Raw genomic sequence first — 18,285 nt, 5'->3', positions numbered from 1 at the left:
TAAATCAAATATAATATTCCTTCATTCAAAAGAAGTACATACAAACAGGAGATGATCATAATCGTAGATAATAGTTGCAGCTCCACTAACTGCCCAGATATACTGCTGATATGTAGGCTGACATCATTGCACACAATTGGATTACTGTAGTTTAGTAATAATCCTTTACAGTCACATTACACGTGGACACCTGGAATAAGAGTTACAGTGGGAAAATGAGGCAAAGTGGGTGTGATAATGCTTCTTCTCCCTGAACCAGTTGACATCTGATCTTAGGGTGATCAATAGTGGAGCTAGTGATGGTGACAGGAGAGAGAGGAAGAGGAGGGGAGGGAGGGGGCGTGATAGACTGAGCCGCACCGTGAAGGGGGCCGTCCCTGTTGGTGGAGATCAGCCCGAGGAAGGCCCACCTAGTGATCATTTGAAGATATCTCCCATTTAGACGATAGGGAAGACTCGACTGTGCGACGGAATCATAAGGGGACAAGTCGAAGGCAATTTGTACATAGGTAAGAGCTCCTCTGTTTGTATTTATACTCTATGTTCTTCTTATTTTTTACACATATAGAGGTCACCACCATTCGAGGACCATGGCATGGGAGCGTCGTCATGGGGAGAAGCTGCTTTAAAAATACATCTGAACCTGTATTGCAATATAAACGTACACTGTGGGTTATATCCGTGTTCTCGTCTGGGTGTGTTCGGGTTTCTGGTGGAACATGAGCTAAATGTATTCAGTCGTGCAGGCGCGGGTGCAAACGTGACAAATGGTGGGCATGTAGTAATGTAAAGTTTGACCTGCGACATCATAGGATGACAATGTGCAGGATCGATACCTGATGTTAGGACATGGTCCCAGCTGCTCCTCGGCAGCCGGGCGTGTTTTTTAGTTTTTAATCCAAACGTGTCCGTGCGTGTGATCGGACACGCTCCTGTCACATGCACATCATTCCACGTTAAAAACTGTGATGCGTGCATATATATATATATCTCTCTATATATATATATATATAGATATATTTATATGTTTTATATTATACATTATACATTATATATTTTATAAATGTGTATATATATGTATATAAATATATTACAGTGGACATCGTGCCTCCCTTCCCCCAGCGTCGCTGTGTGAGTGCCACCTTCCAGTCACACACTAACATGCTGTGGATTCCCTTCTTTAACAGAGGCCCAGGCGCAGTCCCGTCATGTCGCCGCCACCGAGAGTAGCATTACAGGCGAGCAATAATTCATGAGCACCCCCACAATTAACAAAATCATTCAAGTCTTTGTGCCTCTGAATATTTCATGCATTGACGGGGATGTGAAAAAAAGGGGGTTGAATGCATGAGTGAACGGGGGAGGGGGGGTTTACTATAGCCTGATGGACTGCAGCTGTCAGGATCTGCCACAGGGGGCGCTGCTGTCCCCTTCTCCCATAACGTATGGTCTCATGTCAGACTGAAATGCATGGAGCCTGGTAGAAGAGGGCAGTATTGAAAGAATCTACCAATAGTTGTGTATTAATCGTGTGAGCCATGAAATCCACATGTGCACATCAGCTGTAGTGACTGCTAGCTGTTGTGCTCCCTCTCTCCACAGTAGCTCGGCCAAGATGGATGTGTTTATGAAGGGTTTGTCTAAAGCGAAAGAGGGGATGGCTGTGGCTGCCGAGAAGACCAAGGAGGGAGTCGCGGTCGCAGCAGAAAAGACTAAAGAAGGAGTCATGTTTGTAGGTAAGACTATTTGCACACGAGCCAACCAAGACTGCTAATGTTCCCGCTTCATGCAGGAGCAGCAACAAATAAGGTTGGGTAATGATTCAGCTCGGGCAGCATTTCCATATGTCCTGAAACAAATGGTTAAATTATACAATAACTTCCTGCATTAGTTTGAAAAATAGCAGAATTCTGCAATAATCCTTAGCAGGCAGATCAAAGGTCTCAATAAATGGAGAAGACAGCACCAAATCATACTAGAATACTAAATCCTACCAATAACTAAAAGGTGACAATATACCTTCATGGTTTCTTCTGTATTAATATATTTATTTCATCCGACTAAATGTGCACATTACAATGACAGATATTTCCCAGTATATGGTAAAATAAATCACTGAATGCACTCCTTTGGTCAATTCAATATAGTTTATAATGGCATCATTGATTTTCATTAACAATGAATGTCCAAGTGTCCCAGTGAAACCGAAGCAGCTAAATGGAATTCAGCCATTATTCATTTTATCATAAAACCTGTGCTTTTCTTTCTGTGACATGTCAAAATGTCTGCCGTGAAAAATGCTGATCAATATCTTATCTTACTGATGCAGGCTGATGCAGCGTAGTTCATCATACCAGAATCATAAATGTTGGTAGTTTTAGAGAAGATACTCTGGGACAGGAAGTCCTTTTTTGACATAGATGATGTGATGTAAGGCTCCGAATGTCCCTATGCCCTCTCGCCCCACTTGACTAGGCCACAGGCAGGAGATGGGAGCAGGGGTGGGGGTGGGGCAGCGGGATGTTGGGAGCAGCTCTTGCCACATGTCCGTGCATTGGTTGGCAGCAGATTGTTAAACAGTCTAAGCCCCTGATCACCTCCTGGAGGCATAGGCTAAAGGCTGCCTAATTTGTAATCTAACAACATACACAGATCTACACGGATCAGTCTCTGTGTCCAGATTTTCAAAGTGCAGTTGCCAATTATGTGGCTGAGATCATTGATTCGAATCGAAGTGTCTTGCTTCAGATCGTTATTTTTAAAAAAACACACAAATGGTGTTGAGGTAGACAGATGCCAGAAAGAGCAGCTGGACAAGGTTAAAATAGAAAGTGACAAAAACCAGTATCATATACAAAAGATCCACCAGCCCCAGTTCAGTGTCTGTTTTGTTTCACTTGAAGGAAATGATCTGTGTTGCTGCCCAATAACTCAGGATTTAAAGGTTTCAAACAATTATGTTGAAGCCTTATTGTCTAATATTAAATAAATTTAAACATTGAGTCTACATCTGCAATTAAGGAATCTTTCAACTGCTGTATATATGAACATTAAGATTATTTGCTTGATTATTCACATAACCATTAGGGTTTTTAAAATGCTCACTACAGGTAAGAGTCAGACATCTTCACATGGCTTGTTTTGTCCAATTAACAACAGTCTACAATGTAAATATGTAATAATGTAAAGAAAATGAGGAAAAATCCAGCACAATGTATTCAGAGGCTGGGTTCAGGTGATGCTTGACATTAACACTTCAAAAACGCCAATTAACTAATAATAAATGATCAAAGATTGTTGCGGATTAATTTTCTGTTGAGCAACTTAGTGTTTTCATCGCTAAATATGTTGCGTACCACACATTTTTTGACGTTACTTCATATATTTCAGTAAATATATATTGATACTGACACACATCGCCATGTGATAAATATTTTCCTCTGTACTCGCTGTCTGTGCCGGTTACCCTGCAGTTGCTCTGTTGGTGGTGAGTTAGTGGTGGGTGGGAGGAGGGCCGGGTGGCTCAGGAGACCCAGAACCCGACAGAGGCCCTGGACCCTGCCAGGCTTTCATTTGCCAGTGGTTCAACTGGTGAACTGTCAGGATGGTGGGGGAGCAGCTTTCCAGTGACACCCCCTGCTGGTGGTTCTACAAGCTTGCCCCATTGATTTGTTGGCCGGTTGCTTTGGATGCATCCAAGAGAAGGATAATATTCCAGGTGATGTTGTCAGATGTGTCTGCAACAAGATGGATTCGTATTCCCCCACATATAGAGCACCACGCCGCTGCCACACGTCAGCTCAGTGTTTGCATCCCGTGCGTGTTACGCCTCATCTTGCCTTTTGCCTGTTTTACACAGAGAAGGGAACAGAGCGTCTCTAAGGCATCTGTGTGCTCCTGCATGCTGCTTGTTGAGCGTGGTGGTGGTGGTGGTGGTGGTGGTGGTGCCCTAGAAAGCAGCCTCTGATTTGCTTGAAGGCCCTTCTTGGAGGAGGGGTAAGAGTGATCTGATAGGTCTGTGGCCCACCTTTTGACAGCTGCTGCTGCTGCTGCAGACCGCCCACCCTGCTGAGCGCAGCGAGTGGAGAAGGAGAGGCGGCGATGAGAACAACCCTGTTGTACTAGATGCCATTTTCTGTCACAACAGTTTCATTCACAGAGCATTTATGTGCATACTATGACACGCTGGAGTATTTATACAGTGCTATTTTAATAGCAGTGTAATTACTTTGTAAAAACCTGCAGTCACATCAGTGTCAGTATATTTAGTGTCAGTGCTTCTCTACAACAGCCACAGCCTCAAATTACATGACAAAATAACCATAATATTAATGATCTGTTTCAATTATATGATTAGATACTAAATCAGTCAATGTTTAGGTGATAATAATTTACATGATAATAGTAATAATTTACATGTGAAATGATCCTCATGGTGTGCGATGGTGTATCATGTCATTTTGTCCTCATTTAAAATGAACTAATATGTGATCATTTTGAAAATTAAATTAAATAAAAAATCACAAATCACAAATAATTTTATTGCAAAATATTAGACTTTTTGACTAATTTTTGTTTTTTAAATAAACACCTGAATGAGTTTGAAACACATTTATTAAAAATCATCTTTGAATCAGTTGTTTTTGTTCAATAATCCCAAAGAAGCTTAAAACCTATATATGATTCTCGTATATAAAATACATACAATACAATACTCATTGTAATTCTTATATCTTTCAGCCATAAGAACTGCAGCTATCATCCATGTGTGTGCTGAAATTGCTCTCAGATGTGTGTTCTGCTTTTAGCCTCGCCGTTTGTGGTGACGATTGTGAACTTCATCATCATTTCATTTCTCCTCACTTGGCTTTTAAAGGCCCTCTGGGACCAATAAGGCACGTGACTGCTGCACAGTAGATAGGATGACAAGGCTTGAGTGATCAGGACATCTGAGCACACACTAGATTGCCAAAAAAGCTGGATGGAGCACAGTGTAGATGGATGGGATCTGCCAAAGGTCGGAGAATTAAACAATGCTGGTGGCTGTGGTTGAAATTGTCCACAAGGTTTAATAACTCCTTGCTGGGATTGCGCGGCTGTGGTGGCAAAGCTGTGGCGAGCTGCATGGTCAGAGTTATGATGCTTGTTTCAGCAGATTTTTTCTTGACCCATATGAAAACTAACTGAGCAGCCGTTGGTCTACTTCAACATCAATGCATCAGGTATAGAGAAGATTTTAACTTGTTTTGTTGAAAGATTAAGTCTAATCCTGATGTTCAGACTGCAGAGACTTATTTCAAGATTTTGGAAAGTGTACAATTCTTTTATCTACACACACTCAAATGCACAAAAGAACCAAATCTCAATGCACATCGAAATGTCAAATCATAAGCGATCTTCAAAAAGAAACAGAACTCTTTCTGACTCATCTCTTTTTCTCTGTTACTTCAGGTAACAAGGCCAAAGACAGCGTGGGCTCAGGTGAGTTACCTCTGTTTTTCAAACGTTAACGTTGTTGCTGTAGCCATGAGGATAGTTTTATTACAGGAACAGGAAACTTCATGGCAAATTCATTATAGTGAAAAGGGAGGGAGAGTTTGTGTGTTGCAGGGGGAAAGCGTAAGTGGCCATTATGTACAATAATCTAGTAGAGAAACCAAGGAGGTCTGAGATCATGTGCATGCTTTTAATCTGTCTGCCGAATTGTTGAGATAATGTTACGAGCGTGTGTGTGTGTGAGTTTATGATGTTTGTGTGTGTGACTCTACAGTGGCGGAGAAGACCACTGGAGCTATGGGGAACATCGTAGCTGCCACTGGTCTGGGGAAGAAGGACGAGTTCCCATCTGACATGAACGTATGTACAATGTGACAACCATTATCTGTGCCTTATTATTATTATTATTAGTAGTAGTAGTAGTATTATTAGTAGTATTATTAGTATTAACATAAAATCAAACAACAACAAATAAGTTACGTGTTTAAAACACGTATCATGATGTAGACAATATCATTAAGTAAAAGCAAAATACAGTGATATAAATAAAGAGAAGACAAACATGGCAATAGATGCAAAACAAAAAATTACAATTCATTAAAGCAAAACAAACAACACACAGACATGACAACAGGGTAAATTTCAAACCAGCTTCGCTCAACAAATATGAGTAAAATCCGATAAGAGCAGACAGAAGTTAAGACGGACATAAGCAGAGACAGATATGATCAGCATGACAACAGTAGCACTAAGATCTATCAAACAACAGGCAGTTCAGCAGCAAACATACACAACTATAGAAGATAGCTCACACAATTAACTGTACTTTTACAGGCTATTTTATTTTCTATTATTAGACATGGCATCAGACACACACACACACACACATCTGCTGGACAGGGAATTAACTGTTAATCCATTTTGGTGTTTTCTTGTTTGTCCTGAAAAATACAGACGGGCAAAACTGAAATGCATTTTTTGTGATCTGTCTGTGGTCAGTTTAGTTTTTTATGCTTTTTGTATCATCTTTAATGTAAAGCTTACTTGAGAAGTGACTAGTAGAATCATTATAAAACAAAGAAAAGCTTGTCGCATTTAAGACGATAGAACCAGAGGTGGGTTTTTTTACAGTTTTTATGGATAAATTAACGTTGATCAATTTGTTCATCCATTTTTTTGTGACAATTCTAATATATTCAACCTCTCAGGATTGGGCAGTGTATAGCACAATAATGTTTTTTCAGCTAAACTAAATCTTGACCCGTTTATGAAATAAAACTTCAAAATGCATTTATAAGACATGAAAAGAAGAAGGTTTTTTCAATGGGACACTTCAGAAATTCAGCATCACATGTTCTATAAGATAGACAGTCTGATTAAGATGAAAGAATAGTTTAAATCTGTGCTTTTTACTTTTAACCACTGGGATGAGTCACACTAAATCATATGTCTCAGGCCCAAACTGAAGAAAACCTGATGATATCAACAGGATTATTTTTTTCAAACCAACTCCATCCAAAGCTACAGAAGAAATCACTTCATAAATAAAATCAGTTCCCTTGTAATTACACGCCAATAAGGAAGTGATGAGAAAAACTGCCTTGTAGTAACAATGCAAAAGGACCGAGCCTTCTCTTGTTTGTGCACACGACACGGTGCCTCTACAGCTCTCTGTCACGTGGGCAATTAAAAGGGAAAAAGGCCCGTTATCTGTTCCAGTTCCAGATCTCACTTACACTTGGCATCTTCTTGTGAGCTGTGTTCATTAAAGTCTGGACACGATCACTGGTGTAGCAGAGCCAAGTTTATACGGGTGATAAATCTGTGTGACGTTCCAAAACACAGTCTGCACTTCATCTATTTTATTCCTCAGCTGTCAGATGTTTTCTGTATTTTTAACTTATATAATAATATTGTTTTTTTTATTATTATTTTTAGATTGGCAGCTTTTATACAGAACAATACTCAAATCCTTTTTTTGTTTTTTTACATTTATTCATGATATAATAAAGATAATATACATAATATACTTATAGACCTTGTTTTACCCCTGTTTCTGCACTGCCTGCACAATATCCGCTTGTATAATAAAGCTCAGACCTGTTTCATTGTTCTGGCGCCTGTAAATTACCTGATCAGTGTCCCTGTGGGACTATCAGCTCTCCTCAACATACAGCCTTCATCCTATACCCTGCCTCCCCCCGATAACCTCTGTAAATGTCACTGCACTTTACACACTGTGATCCTGAGATGTGAGGAGAAAGGTTGAAGAGATTCGACTCTCCACGAACGCAGAAAATTGATAAAGCAACATTAGACCTCGAGTGTTTTCCTCCAATTCTCTTTAGCTTAAATGCACTGTTCGTGTGCTGTCAGCACGTTGACATTTCGTCTATCTCTGTCAGACTGTCAGTGAAACAGAGAGGTCCTCGTCTCGTATAAGGCTTCATCCTTCAGAGCTGGACCCTCTAATCTAGTAAATCTGACAGGCCGCTCTAACAGGCTTCTGTTGAAGGCACAGTCTGAGTGATAAGACTACTCATTTTAACACCCTGACAACAGACCGTTAGACCCTTGACACTGTTGTCTCATGTGCAGAGCGATGACTGTATTATAAAGATGGACGACGTGGCAGCTCCCCAAAAGTGAAGCCAAAACACCTCAATCACTTGCTGGTGTCTTACTGCATTGTAGATTGTAAACCCTGCCTCCTTTATGTTAGCAGTTAAAGTGCACACCAAAGATTTTTTTTCTTCCAAAGATGGTTCTCGTCATTTTAGATAGTTCTTATCACACTGATGTTTGTTTTAAGTGTTCGTGTTTCTGATTAATTTGGTTTTTATGAGTCATTCGACACTGTAAAAACAGAGTGAGACGTTATGATCGAGACAGACAGTCAGTGGCTCCTTGCTTCCACGATTTCGCCTCAGGATCACTTCTGTGCAGATTGTGGCTCCAAATGATCTCACCAGTGCAAGATGGCAGCGTCTATATCTGGGATAATCTAGTACAGTGGACACCATAGACTGTGTAAGAAAATGGAAGACACGTCTCTACTTCCTCCCATTATCCAGAATTGAAGCTAAAATATCCTGGATACGAACGCAGCCATCTTGCACATTTGGAGTCGGCACAGTGGCGATCGGAGGATGGAGCTGCAGATCGGAGGTCCCGTCAAACATGTGCTTGACCAATCACGGTTCAGTCTCATCTGTCAATCATGATGTGTCACCCTGTTTTTATCACATAGTTAATAAAAACCAAACTAATCAGAAAACACTTGAAAATGCATCAGTATACCTAGACTAAAATATGTAACTCTAAATAATTAAAACATGTAATTTGTATTTTTTATTTTAGAGAGATTTGTGCTACTTAGCGTGAACATGTTTTCATTGTGTTTGAATTTCACCTGAATTCAAACATTTCACGAGTGGTACACATCATTTATTCCCCCTCTGTTGTGATTGTGATACAATACACAGTGTTCTTCATGTGGACTTTTTCTCAGGCATCGATCCGTCTGATCTGTGTCTTAGTGCAGGTTTCCTATTGTGTAGCATTTAAGGCCATGCTAATCGTGTTGGGGGACTTAAAGCAGTAACACCAGCTTGATACAGCTCAGGATTATGGTCTCTTCTTCTCTGACCTAATTGACTTGATTAGTGCTGGGTTTAAAAATATATTTGCGGCGACCCACTGGCTTTGTTTTCAGGACCTGTAGAAGCAGGTGCGGCGAGGATGGGGAACTGTCTGCTTCAGAAAGATCTCAGAAGGGGATAAAGTACAGTTTAAACTAGAACTGTCAATATCAAGTCAAAGAATAGTGATATTCTCTGTTTTTCAAAAGAAGAAAACACAACATATATTTACCTGCTAACAAGGGTTGTCTGGTGCCTGGTGAATCTGATTAGCTCGTGCTATAGAGCTCCACTGCTCCCAAGAAACTATTAAAAACCCATTGGTGTGTAGTTCAACGTTGTTCCTTCATTACCCTGAACACGCACTGTAGTTGAATTTAATTTAATCCCACTGTTCTAAATACCCACCAGAGTCCACAGCTGGAAATAGCGTCCAACGAGTGTTGCCCTATTTACCTCAGTGCTTCTGTTGGAGGAACTTTTACTGATAATTACTGTGTCTAGAAATTAAGAAATGATTCATCCTCATGTTCTGATGAATTACAATAAAATAATGTATTCTGGATGTATTGCCATTGACAGGAAAGTTGAGACATAAATGAATGAATAGTTAAGATCAGATACATCATCTCCACAGCATTCTGGGTAGGAAACAGAATCACAATTTGACAAACAGGTTTAGAATATACGTTTAACCAGATACATGTTTATGTGTATATGCTGGTGTTACTGTGGATATTCCTCTCTTTACCCTCCCCTCTCTCTCTCTCTCTCTCTCTCTGCAGCCTGAGGAGTATGGGCAGGAGGCCATGGAGGGCCAGGGAGAGGCAATGCTGGAGCCAGAAGGAGAGACATATGACGAGACCCAGCAGGTAATCAGCCTGCACGACACAACGTGCACATGTCTGCTCTACGTTGAAGCATCTCACGTCTCAGTGTTTGAATTAAGCTCTGTGATCAACAGCTATTTGTTTATTGCAAAGGAAAAAGCTGCAGACCACAGGCAGGGATGAGTCCGTTCACTTACAGCAGACCGAGACTCATCAGTATTCAGCAGCTCTGCAGGGTTACACACATTTATATCTGTATTGCATTCTAATGGCGCTCCACACTGCCCTCCACTTCTGTCCCACACAAACGCCGCTGCTCCCACTGATGTAATTCTTCTCGCCCCTGGAAATAAAAACGGAAGGTTTAACAAGCCGATTGCCACATAGCGAGTACAGTGAATATAGCACCACCTACCTACACGGAGCTTTAGATGTGTGTGTGTGTGTGTGTGTGTGTGTGTGTGTGTGTGTGTGTGTGTGTGTGTGTGTGTGTGTGTGTGTGTGTGTGTGTGTGTGTGTGTGTGTGTGTGTGTGTGTGTGTGTGTGTGGAGGAAGGATGCGAGTCTGACACAGATGGCTATTTTTGGAATTTGACTGTCAGGGGCGAGACAAACTGTGCAGAACCTATTGCTCTAAAGGCAGATTTTAAATGGCTTTAATTGTATATAAAAAATATCCCTCAGTGTGTATTATGATTTAAAGCAGAAACCTACAATATTTACGGTTAATTTTAAAATATTCAGAGTCAGCATCAGTTAGAGGAAGATTTAATATTAGATTTGACATCATCCGTGATAATGTTCAATTCATTCAGTGCATTTGCTCGGATTTTCTCTCATTTCCACGTAAAGCCTCCATCTGTGGATTATTTCTTTAATCATTTGAAGGAATAAAACAGGGATATTTGCTGAGAGGCAAATTAAAAGTGATTTTCTCAAAGGCAGTAGCTTGTATCATCCATGTCCTCCTCCATCTCTCTCCCACTCCTCCGCATCTCTTTCCCCTCCCCCATCCTTCACTACACCAGCAATGTGCGAGCATCGTCTGAATGGGTGTGGTGATGACGCGCTCTGCCTCGCTGCATTGTGGGTAATGTCAGGGTCTCCCTGCATTGCTGTAAATATGGAGGCTGAGCACTGAGTGAGTGAAACCTTCTCATAATGGATGCAGAGATTTAAAAGAAATTCATCTCTTGATGACCCAAGACTATTTTTAATTTCATGGAGGCTGTGTTATGTTTTTGTACGATCAGGTGTGAGGAGGGGGAGGCGTGTGCAGGGTTACAAAAATGATGGGATTGTGCTCACGACATGTCATTGAGGCTGGTGCAGGCTGGTGCTGCCCTCTGCAGGCCACACAGAGACACTGGACCAGCAGAGGAGCTCAGCGATGATGGAAAGACATCATTATCTGACAGAGAGCGATCTTGTCTTACCATAAGCTCTCTGTCTCCTTAAACTGATTCAAGTTGAATTGTGTGTGATTAGGAAATTAAATTCCCACTGATGAATTTAATCTGCAGCTTCTCTCTGTGGGACCTTCCTGTCACTGAGAAATCTCTTCTTCTTTTCCCCAGGAGAGCCAGGATTACGAGCCAGAAGCGTAAAAGCATCAGTCCAACCCACCATCCAACCAGCAGCACAATAATATTTCTAATAATAAAAAGGACAAATCTTAAAACTATTATAATCACACCCCTGTTGCAAAAAACAACAAAAACGACAAGCATTCCCACTGAAAAATGTTCTTCCTTCAAGACAAATCTTTTATTATTATATATTGTAAATGTCATGTTATTAATGTAATGTGTTGGGTGTAAGTATTTATTGAGGTGTAGGATTTCTCCTCTCAGTCTCATTTCCTTGATTCCCTCCCAATGAAATGAGACTAGAGCCAGGGCTTGTGACTTTGTACTTGTGTGTATGTGTATTTAGAAATGTGCAATAGATGTTCATCATCTTCCAATGAGACATTGGGAGAGGAAAAAATAAATATGTCCGGTTGCAAACAGATATGAATACAATAATATCCCCTAAGTGTCAACAAAGCCTGTTTGTGGGTCTTTTCTTTTTTGCATTTCTTTGGAGATTTCTTTGAATGTTTTTGAAGTAAGAGTTTTTTACATTGTATCTTTATAGTTGCTTGTGAAATCATTCCAGTAAACTATCTGTTAGAAATGGACAGAGTATACATGTTTGTGTGTGCGTGTGTTTGTGTGTACTGAAGATTTTAACAGTCAATATATTATGTCTTGAAATCATAATGGTTGTCATATCAAAATGTGCTTTAAATTGCAGGACTTGTCAATATTAAGGTTTATGTGTTAAGCCAGACATACAACTCCTCTGTAAATAAAAAGTTAAAAAAAAGGAAACCATTGCTTAGTGTCTGATCGTGTTTAAACTCTGTTGGCTTTGACCGCTCTTTAGATTTTTAAACCTCTTGTGAACATTTCTGTTTTCCTGCGTGTTGATCTAAATGAGGATCTGTTGTGCATCGTCCTGGCATGCTTCTCTTTTTGCTCGCTCTTGTCTGTGGGTTTGATCACAGGGTTTAGTAGAATCTGCTGAGTGGGCTCTGGCTCCTGGCAGGACTCTGCCATAGTTGGGATGCCAGTCTGAATGAGGACTCTTTGGGCGGGTCTTTGTCTGAGTTAATCCGGCTGGAACGTGCAGGCTCGCTGGTGTCTGGGCCCCAAACAGAGGGTATTAAACAGCAGCTCCCATCGCTGCCGGCTCAGACGGATGTGTGGACCCCGCAGGGACGAAGACAGGAGACCATGGCCTCGTTTAAGAAGTCCTTTGAGAGCCTGAAAGGCACAAGCCAATCGGCTGCAAAAGGAGTCACAGACACTGCAGGTACAGAACTACATCAACAACAACAAAAACTCCGGTCTGATAGACAGAGAAAATACTTCGTCAATTGTTGTTTTTATCCTTTACAAATGTTTAAAATTGTGGTATTGGAATCTTAAAAAGCAAACATGCCAACTGCTGTAGTTTTCTTCCCCTGAAGTCACTGTAAGTCCCTGTGGTGTGTTTTCAGTGCAGGCAGCTCAAGATGCTGTGCAGCAGGTGGCAGATTCCTCCAGAGAAACAGCCAACACAGGTAATGTGCCCACTGCTCTGTCTCTGAACTATTATGATGCGACAGTGGACATTTCATTTTCAGCAGGCTACAGCTAAAAGACAGATTCAGGCTGTCAGAGGATGAAAAGGTTATTTCAGAATGTTCTAAGAGTTTATTACTTTGAGTATGAGAAATGACAAAAGTTTAATAGTTTTAATCAGACTACTGAATAGGTCTCTTCTGCTTCACTCTGACTCTTTGAAGCTGCTCAAGAAGCCAGCAGACAGACCCAAACAGCCATAGGAAAGGCTGCGGACAAGGCCACGGACACCATCAAGGAGTTTGGACACAAACTGGAAACCAAATAATTCATAAAATATGAACAATTCCAGCTGGAGCCAACTTTCCTGATCATCCATAGGTCATAGACAAGTAGTAATTGTTGGAATGGAAGTATGTTGGCATCAGAAAACCAGACAAAAGATACATAGTGTGTTCACATAACACCATACAGCTAACATTCCAAAGGAAATCTTTAGAAATTCTTGTTTTCCTGTCACATTTCCCATCATGTGTTTCTTGCTCTTTCATTATATGTGACTATTTTCGGAAATAAAAACAGATATCACATGTTTCTCAGGTTTGTAAAAGGTGATATAACACTGTCAGCGGATGCTGCAGAAGTTGTGTATGTGTGTATGTGTGTGATGCATCCTGTTGTTGTGAGCACTCATCAATGAATCACCACGGTCACCAACACATTGCGGAGAAGACGGCCTTTGGCAGGCTGAGTGCTCCTGATGAGAATGTGATCGGAGCTGTCTACCTTGGCCCCTCAGCAACACACCTCCCTCCATCACACTACGCGGTTGCCAGGCAACAGCACTCCCGAGGCGGCTGGGGATTGGTGGAGGCCTTTTGAATTAATGGTGAGCCTACTTCTGTCAGTACACAGTGTTCTGGCCGTGCTGCAGCCCACCACTACAGCGAAACCTAGAACGGAAAGATTCTTCCCAAATAAATTAGGGAAAAATAAAAAAAATCCTTGGTTCCAGACAATTTACTGGCGGCGAGCAGAATTAAAGAGGCTCTAAATAAATGTGTGTCGTGAAGCGGAGAGGGTTGAGTGGGGGGCGAGCGGAGTGTGAAAGACGAGGTGGTTTATAGGAGTTTGTTTGTGTGGGAGGTGCAGCTCAGCTTCCTCCCGGCTCCTTCAGCTGATCTGCCCTGTTGTCTTTCATGTGCTCTCTCAGTTGCAGCAGTACTAATAGAATATTTCACAAATATCTTCTGCTACAATTTAGTTTGCATTCGTCTCATGGTCCTGAAATGGGACTTGGATAATCTATCATCACAAAACTAAATCTGGTTTTCATTTTAACATCCTGCTTTTTTTACTATGATTAATCAATGATTTCTTTATACTGAGAGTGGTCAGACAAATTAACACACACACACACACACACACACAGACAAATAAAGAAGAGAGAGAAAGAGAAATCAATCCACTGTACACTTCCCTACAAACTGACCACTTTTATCTGCATGAAGCTTTTATCACCACTTCATGACTCTTCTAAAAATGTCTCCAATAAAGCCAACTCACAGGTTCATCTCTCGACTCACAATCGCCTCTGTGTTGCTATGAGAACCTGCAGTTAATTACTATGATTTACTGATGATTAGAGAGCCGAGCAGAGATTTTTTGTCATTACATTACCACTCACTGCCAGAAACCCGACCGTGGTTTCCAGGGAAACTGGAAATGTGAAGCTTTTCAATAGACACAGCCACAGCTTAAAGAGCGAGGGTTGCCTAAGACAGATTCTTCTAGAGACAAACCTGTAGCCACTGCAAATCACTTCCAATCAACAGGGGAGATGTACGGACATATGCGGGGTCTCGATCAGCGCTGAGATTTGTAATGCTTGACCCAAATCATCTGAGACTGAGCCATGGGGAGACTTCACTTTGACTCGGACTGCTGAGGTAGGTCTTTGACTCGTGATTTCCTCCACTGCATTTCATCATGTTTGCTCACGTAGTTAGAAAATAGAGCCCTATGCTGCATTCCTGTGCATGCTTTTATGTTTATGTGATTATGAACTTAAATAGGATTTAAACATGAGCTGTGTGAATGGTCTGAGTCATAATCAATCAGTAAAATGTTCTTAGAAATCTGAATAATAGTGTTTAAAATGCAGTGTAATGGTGTGTTGAGTAATAGTGAGAATGCCGATTACATTGGGAGACTAAAATAAACATGAATAATTTCCATCAAGTAGTAGCAGTGATGTAACGTGCTGCACGTCTGCGTCTATCGCAAAAACAAAATGTTTTTCATCCTCCTCTCGTGCTGAGGCTTGTTGTTACAGTCACTGATTACGAATGGAACAAACACTGCTGTGTTGTGCCCCTGCAGGCACTTGTACTACTTAAATGCAGAGACAGGATGGGAAGTCTTAAGGACGAGATGAGAGGTTTCAGAGAGGACCACCAGCCTCACGACAAGACAGATGATGGAGAGCGTTCAGGTGGCTCAGATGACAGCGCCGTGCCAGAGGGAGCTCAGATAAACACAAGTCAAGAGTCAACAAGCCGAGGGGAAAATGAGCCAAAACGACACACGAACGCCAGCCATGCCGAGGAGGGAGGTGAGAGCCCGACGTCCAAAGATCAAGTGCTTTCAGGGGAGGATAGAGATAATCCTGACTCCATACAAATTAAAGACTGCACACAGACCGATGCCACCACTCTGACACAACAACCTGAAGCTGATGAAACAACCGCTCATCCCACAAACATGACAATCTGTACCAAGTCCCTGAAGAATGGAGATGCTGACATTCAGAGGGAAAAGTCTAAGGATAGTAGTGTAGGTCCGGACAGAGAAAAAAAGCCCGAAATTGTGACTGTCCTGGTGCCAGCAGCAACAGACCCCTCCAACCCACTTTCTCCAGACCCACGTTCCCCAGCTCCTTTTGGACAGCAACACATGCGCACGCAGGTGAGCCTGGAGGTCGTCCAGTGTCGCTCTGCAGCCACCAGCCCCATGACTCCTCCCGAGGGCGTCCATCCCTTCTTCTTCCCAATCTCATTTGGGGGACCCGGAGCTGTGGGCTCTGACACTAAAGATGCCGAGCTACAGGTGGGTCAGCAGGTGGAGTTCTGCTCCGTTGCCACGTCCCCCATGACCCCAAAGACGCCCTCGACCACTGCTTTCCCCGAACTAATCGGGAGGGAAATGGTGCAGAGGGGGGAGCCAGTGAAAAGATCAGAGGAGCAGAGGGAGAGCGATCGACAAGAGAGTTTCCCTGTGACAAGAAGTCTGACAGAAGCTGAGTCAGAGATAACCGCAGCTTTGAAATGTGCCACATCAACCGAGCTGAATGACGGCTCCAGCTCTGCCAGCTGCACACAGCCACAAGTTACTGTGGAGGATAGTGATCGGCAGAGTAAGCAGCAGAGGATGGGAAGCATGGATCAGGACATTACAATCCTGGTCACCCACTATGGCAACAATGGGGAAGAAGATGAAGAGAATAATGAGTTATGTTCTTATTCCATTGAGCCAGAGATGGTCAAGATAGATGAATATGAGGAACTCGGTGAAAACAAGAGTGATGGAGATGAGAAGATCTCCACAGAGGCTGATGCTCCTGATCAGGACACGAATCCTCCTCAAAGCAAAGCTGCAGAATCATCTGCTCCTGCCAGTGAACAACCAATTACCAATAAGAAACCTGACAGTTCAGAGGGCAGAGAAAATAAAGATGTACGTGACGAGTCTGCGACAAAACCTCCCGTCCCTGAATCTCCAGCTCCCTTCGGCTGCCACAACATCTGCACACAGGTGAGCCTGGAGGTGGTGCAGTGTCAGTCTGCGGCCACCAGCCCTATGACCCCTCCTGAGGGGGACCATGCCTTCTACTTCCCAAGCTCTATTGGGAGATGTGGGGCTGTGGGTGCAGAGACTAAAGATGCTGAGATGCAGGTGGGTCGACAAGTGGAGTTTCGTTCAGTCGCTACAGCGCCCATGACCCCGAGAACGCCCACCACCACCACGTTTCCCGAGGTCATGAAGGAGGCACGTACGGAGGAGAAGATAGTGGAGGAGGTAGAGGTTAAAGACGAGCAGGTTGAGGAAGAGGTAGAATGTGAAGAGGAGGAGAAGGTAACTGAAGAGAAGAAAAAGGAAGCAGAAGAAGAAGAGGACCAAACAGAATCAATAAACTGTAAGGAGAAAGATGAGGAGAAGTGTGAGGAGCCGGTGCAGGAGGTGAGCTGGGACGATAAAGGGATGACGTGGGAGGTGTATGGGGCTGTGTTGGAAGTGGCCGTGCTGGGCTCAGCCATCCAGAAACACCTGGAGAAGCAGGTGAAGAAGCAGAAGCCGTCCATGCCGCCCCCGCCTCCTCTCAACCCCTCGGCCCTGCCCCCCTCAGAGGCCTCCCAGGGCGGGTCGGGTTCAGGGTCGGGCAAAGGCAGGGCCGGGAAGAGAGGGGATCGGGACGGGAAGGTGAGTCGACGCAGGAGAAACCCGTTCCGTCAGCTGATGGAGAACATGCACCAGCCTCACTGCTGCTCCAGAGCTCACACCACCGAGTGACACGAGGATGAAGCAACAGGGCTGGCTGCAGGGAAAGAAATCACGTGACATCTGGTCGGTGTGGCTGTGATGCTGTGAATATTGTCTCGAAAATGTGAGAAGAGAATCACGTCCTCACACAAGACAAAAAAAGCACAAAGGCATTGAATACACACATCAGCCATTCAAGGGTTGTTTTTGTTTCTCTTTTATTAGATTTCGCTTTTTCACAGTTTTTCTGGGACTTCTCTCTGTAAAACCTGCCACATTGACCATGTTTGGAAAAATTAGGGTTTTATGTCATCGTTGGCTCTTTTCCTTCTCGTGCTTTTCACCAGGACCTTTCAATCGTCCACTGAGTCATTTTAGCTGCTGCTTTTTTTTGCCTCTTCTTTTTATGCACCTCAGACAATGTGATGCCATGGCAACCAGTGATCCTTCTCCTGGTTGCTAACAAGCTCAGCACTGAACGGCGTTGACAGAGGGAGAGATGACTTCAGAGTGACAGTTGATGATTGTGATTCATGACCTCCTGCTCCGTCAGCATGTTCTCTGGGTCGTTTTATTTCAGACATGTGGAAATTTGAATTTATCAAAATGTTGCTTTGTGTGTGAGAGGAGTCTCTACCATCAGCGCTGGCTTTTTGTATGACTTATATTC

At 42.7% G+C, this 18,285-nt stretch overlaps 2 protein-coding genes across 2 annotated transcripts; both read left to right on the top strand.

The window, feature by feature from the left end:
- Positions 1 to 348: 348 nt before the first annotated feature.
- Positions 349 to 12,327, top strand: sncb (synuclein, beta). The gene is made up of 6 exons (XM_034598007.1): positions 349 to 509; positions 1,603 to 1,736; positions 5,452 to 5,481; positions 5,771 to 5,856; positions 9,923 to 10,009; positions 11,544 to 12,327. Exons 2-6 carry the CDS (start codon positions 1,616 to 1,618, stop codon positions 11,571 to 11,573), a joined length of 354 nt encoding a protein of 117 aa, XP_034453898.1. The 5' UTR covers positions 349 to 509; positions 1,603 to 1,615; the 3' UTR covers positions 11,574 to 12,327.
- A 2,324-nt stretch (positions 12,328 to 14,651) lies between these two features.
- LOC117769223 (G protein-regulated inducer of neurite outgrowth 1) lies at positions 14,652 to 17,680 on the top strand. Its single transcript, XM_034598006.1, has 2 exons — positions 14,652 to 15,025; positions 15,459 to 17,680. Exon 2 carries the CDS (start codon positions 15,489 to 15,491, stop codon positions 17,643 to 17,645), a length of 2,157 nt encoding a protein of 718 aa, XP_034453897.1. The 5' UTR covers positions 14,652 to 15,025; positions 15,459 to 15,488; the 3' UTR covers positions 17,646 to 17,680.
- Positions 17,681 to 18,285: the final 605 nt, after the last annotated feature.

The sequence above is a fragment of the Hippoglossus hippoglossus genome, chromosome 10 (genome assembly GCF_009819705.1).
Source record: "Hippoglossus hippoglossus isolate fHipHip1 chromosome 10, fHipHip1.pri, whole genome shotgun sequence".
In the NCBI taxonomy this organism is placed as follows: domain Eukaryota; kingdom Metazoa; phylum Chordata; class Actinopteri; order Pleuronectiformes; family Pleuronectidae; genus Hippoglossus; species Hippoglossus hippoglossus.
This window is presented reverse-complemented; position numbering and strand designations above follow the sequence as displayed.

Coding starts and splice junctions, on each gene's coding strand:
- LOC117769223 (XM_034598006.1), top strand. CDS start 15,489: ATGGGAAGTCTTAAGGACGAGATGAGAGGTTTCAGAGAGGACCACCAG.
- sncb (XM_034598007.1), top strand. CDS start 1,616: ATGGATGTGTTTATGAAGGGTTTGTCTAAAGCGAAAGAGGGGATGGCT. Junction 1,737..5,451: donor AGAAGGAGTCATGTTTGTAG/GTAAGACTATTT, acceptor CTGTTACTTCAG/GTAACAAGGCCAAAGACAGC. Junction 5,482..5,770: donor CAAAGACAGCGTGGGCTCAG/GTGAGTTACCTC, acceptor GTGACTCTACAG/TGGCGGAGAAGACCACTGGA.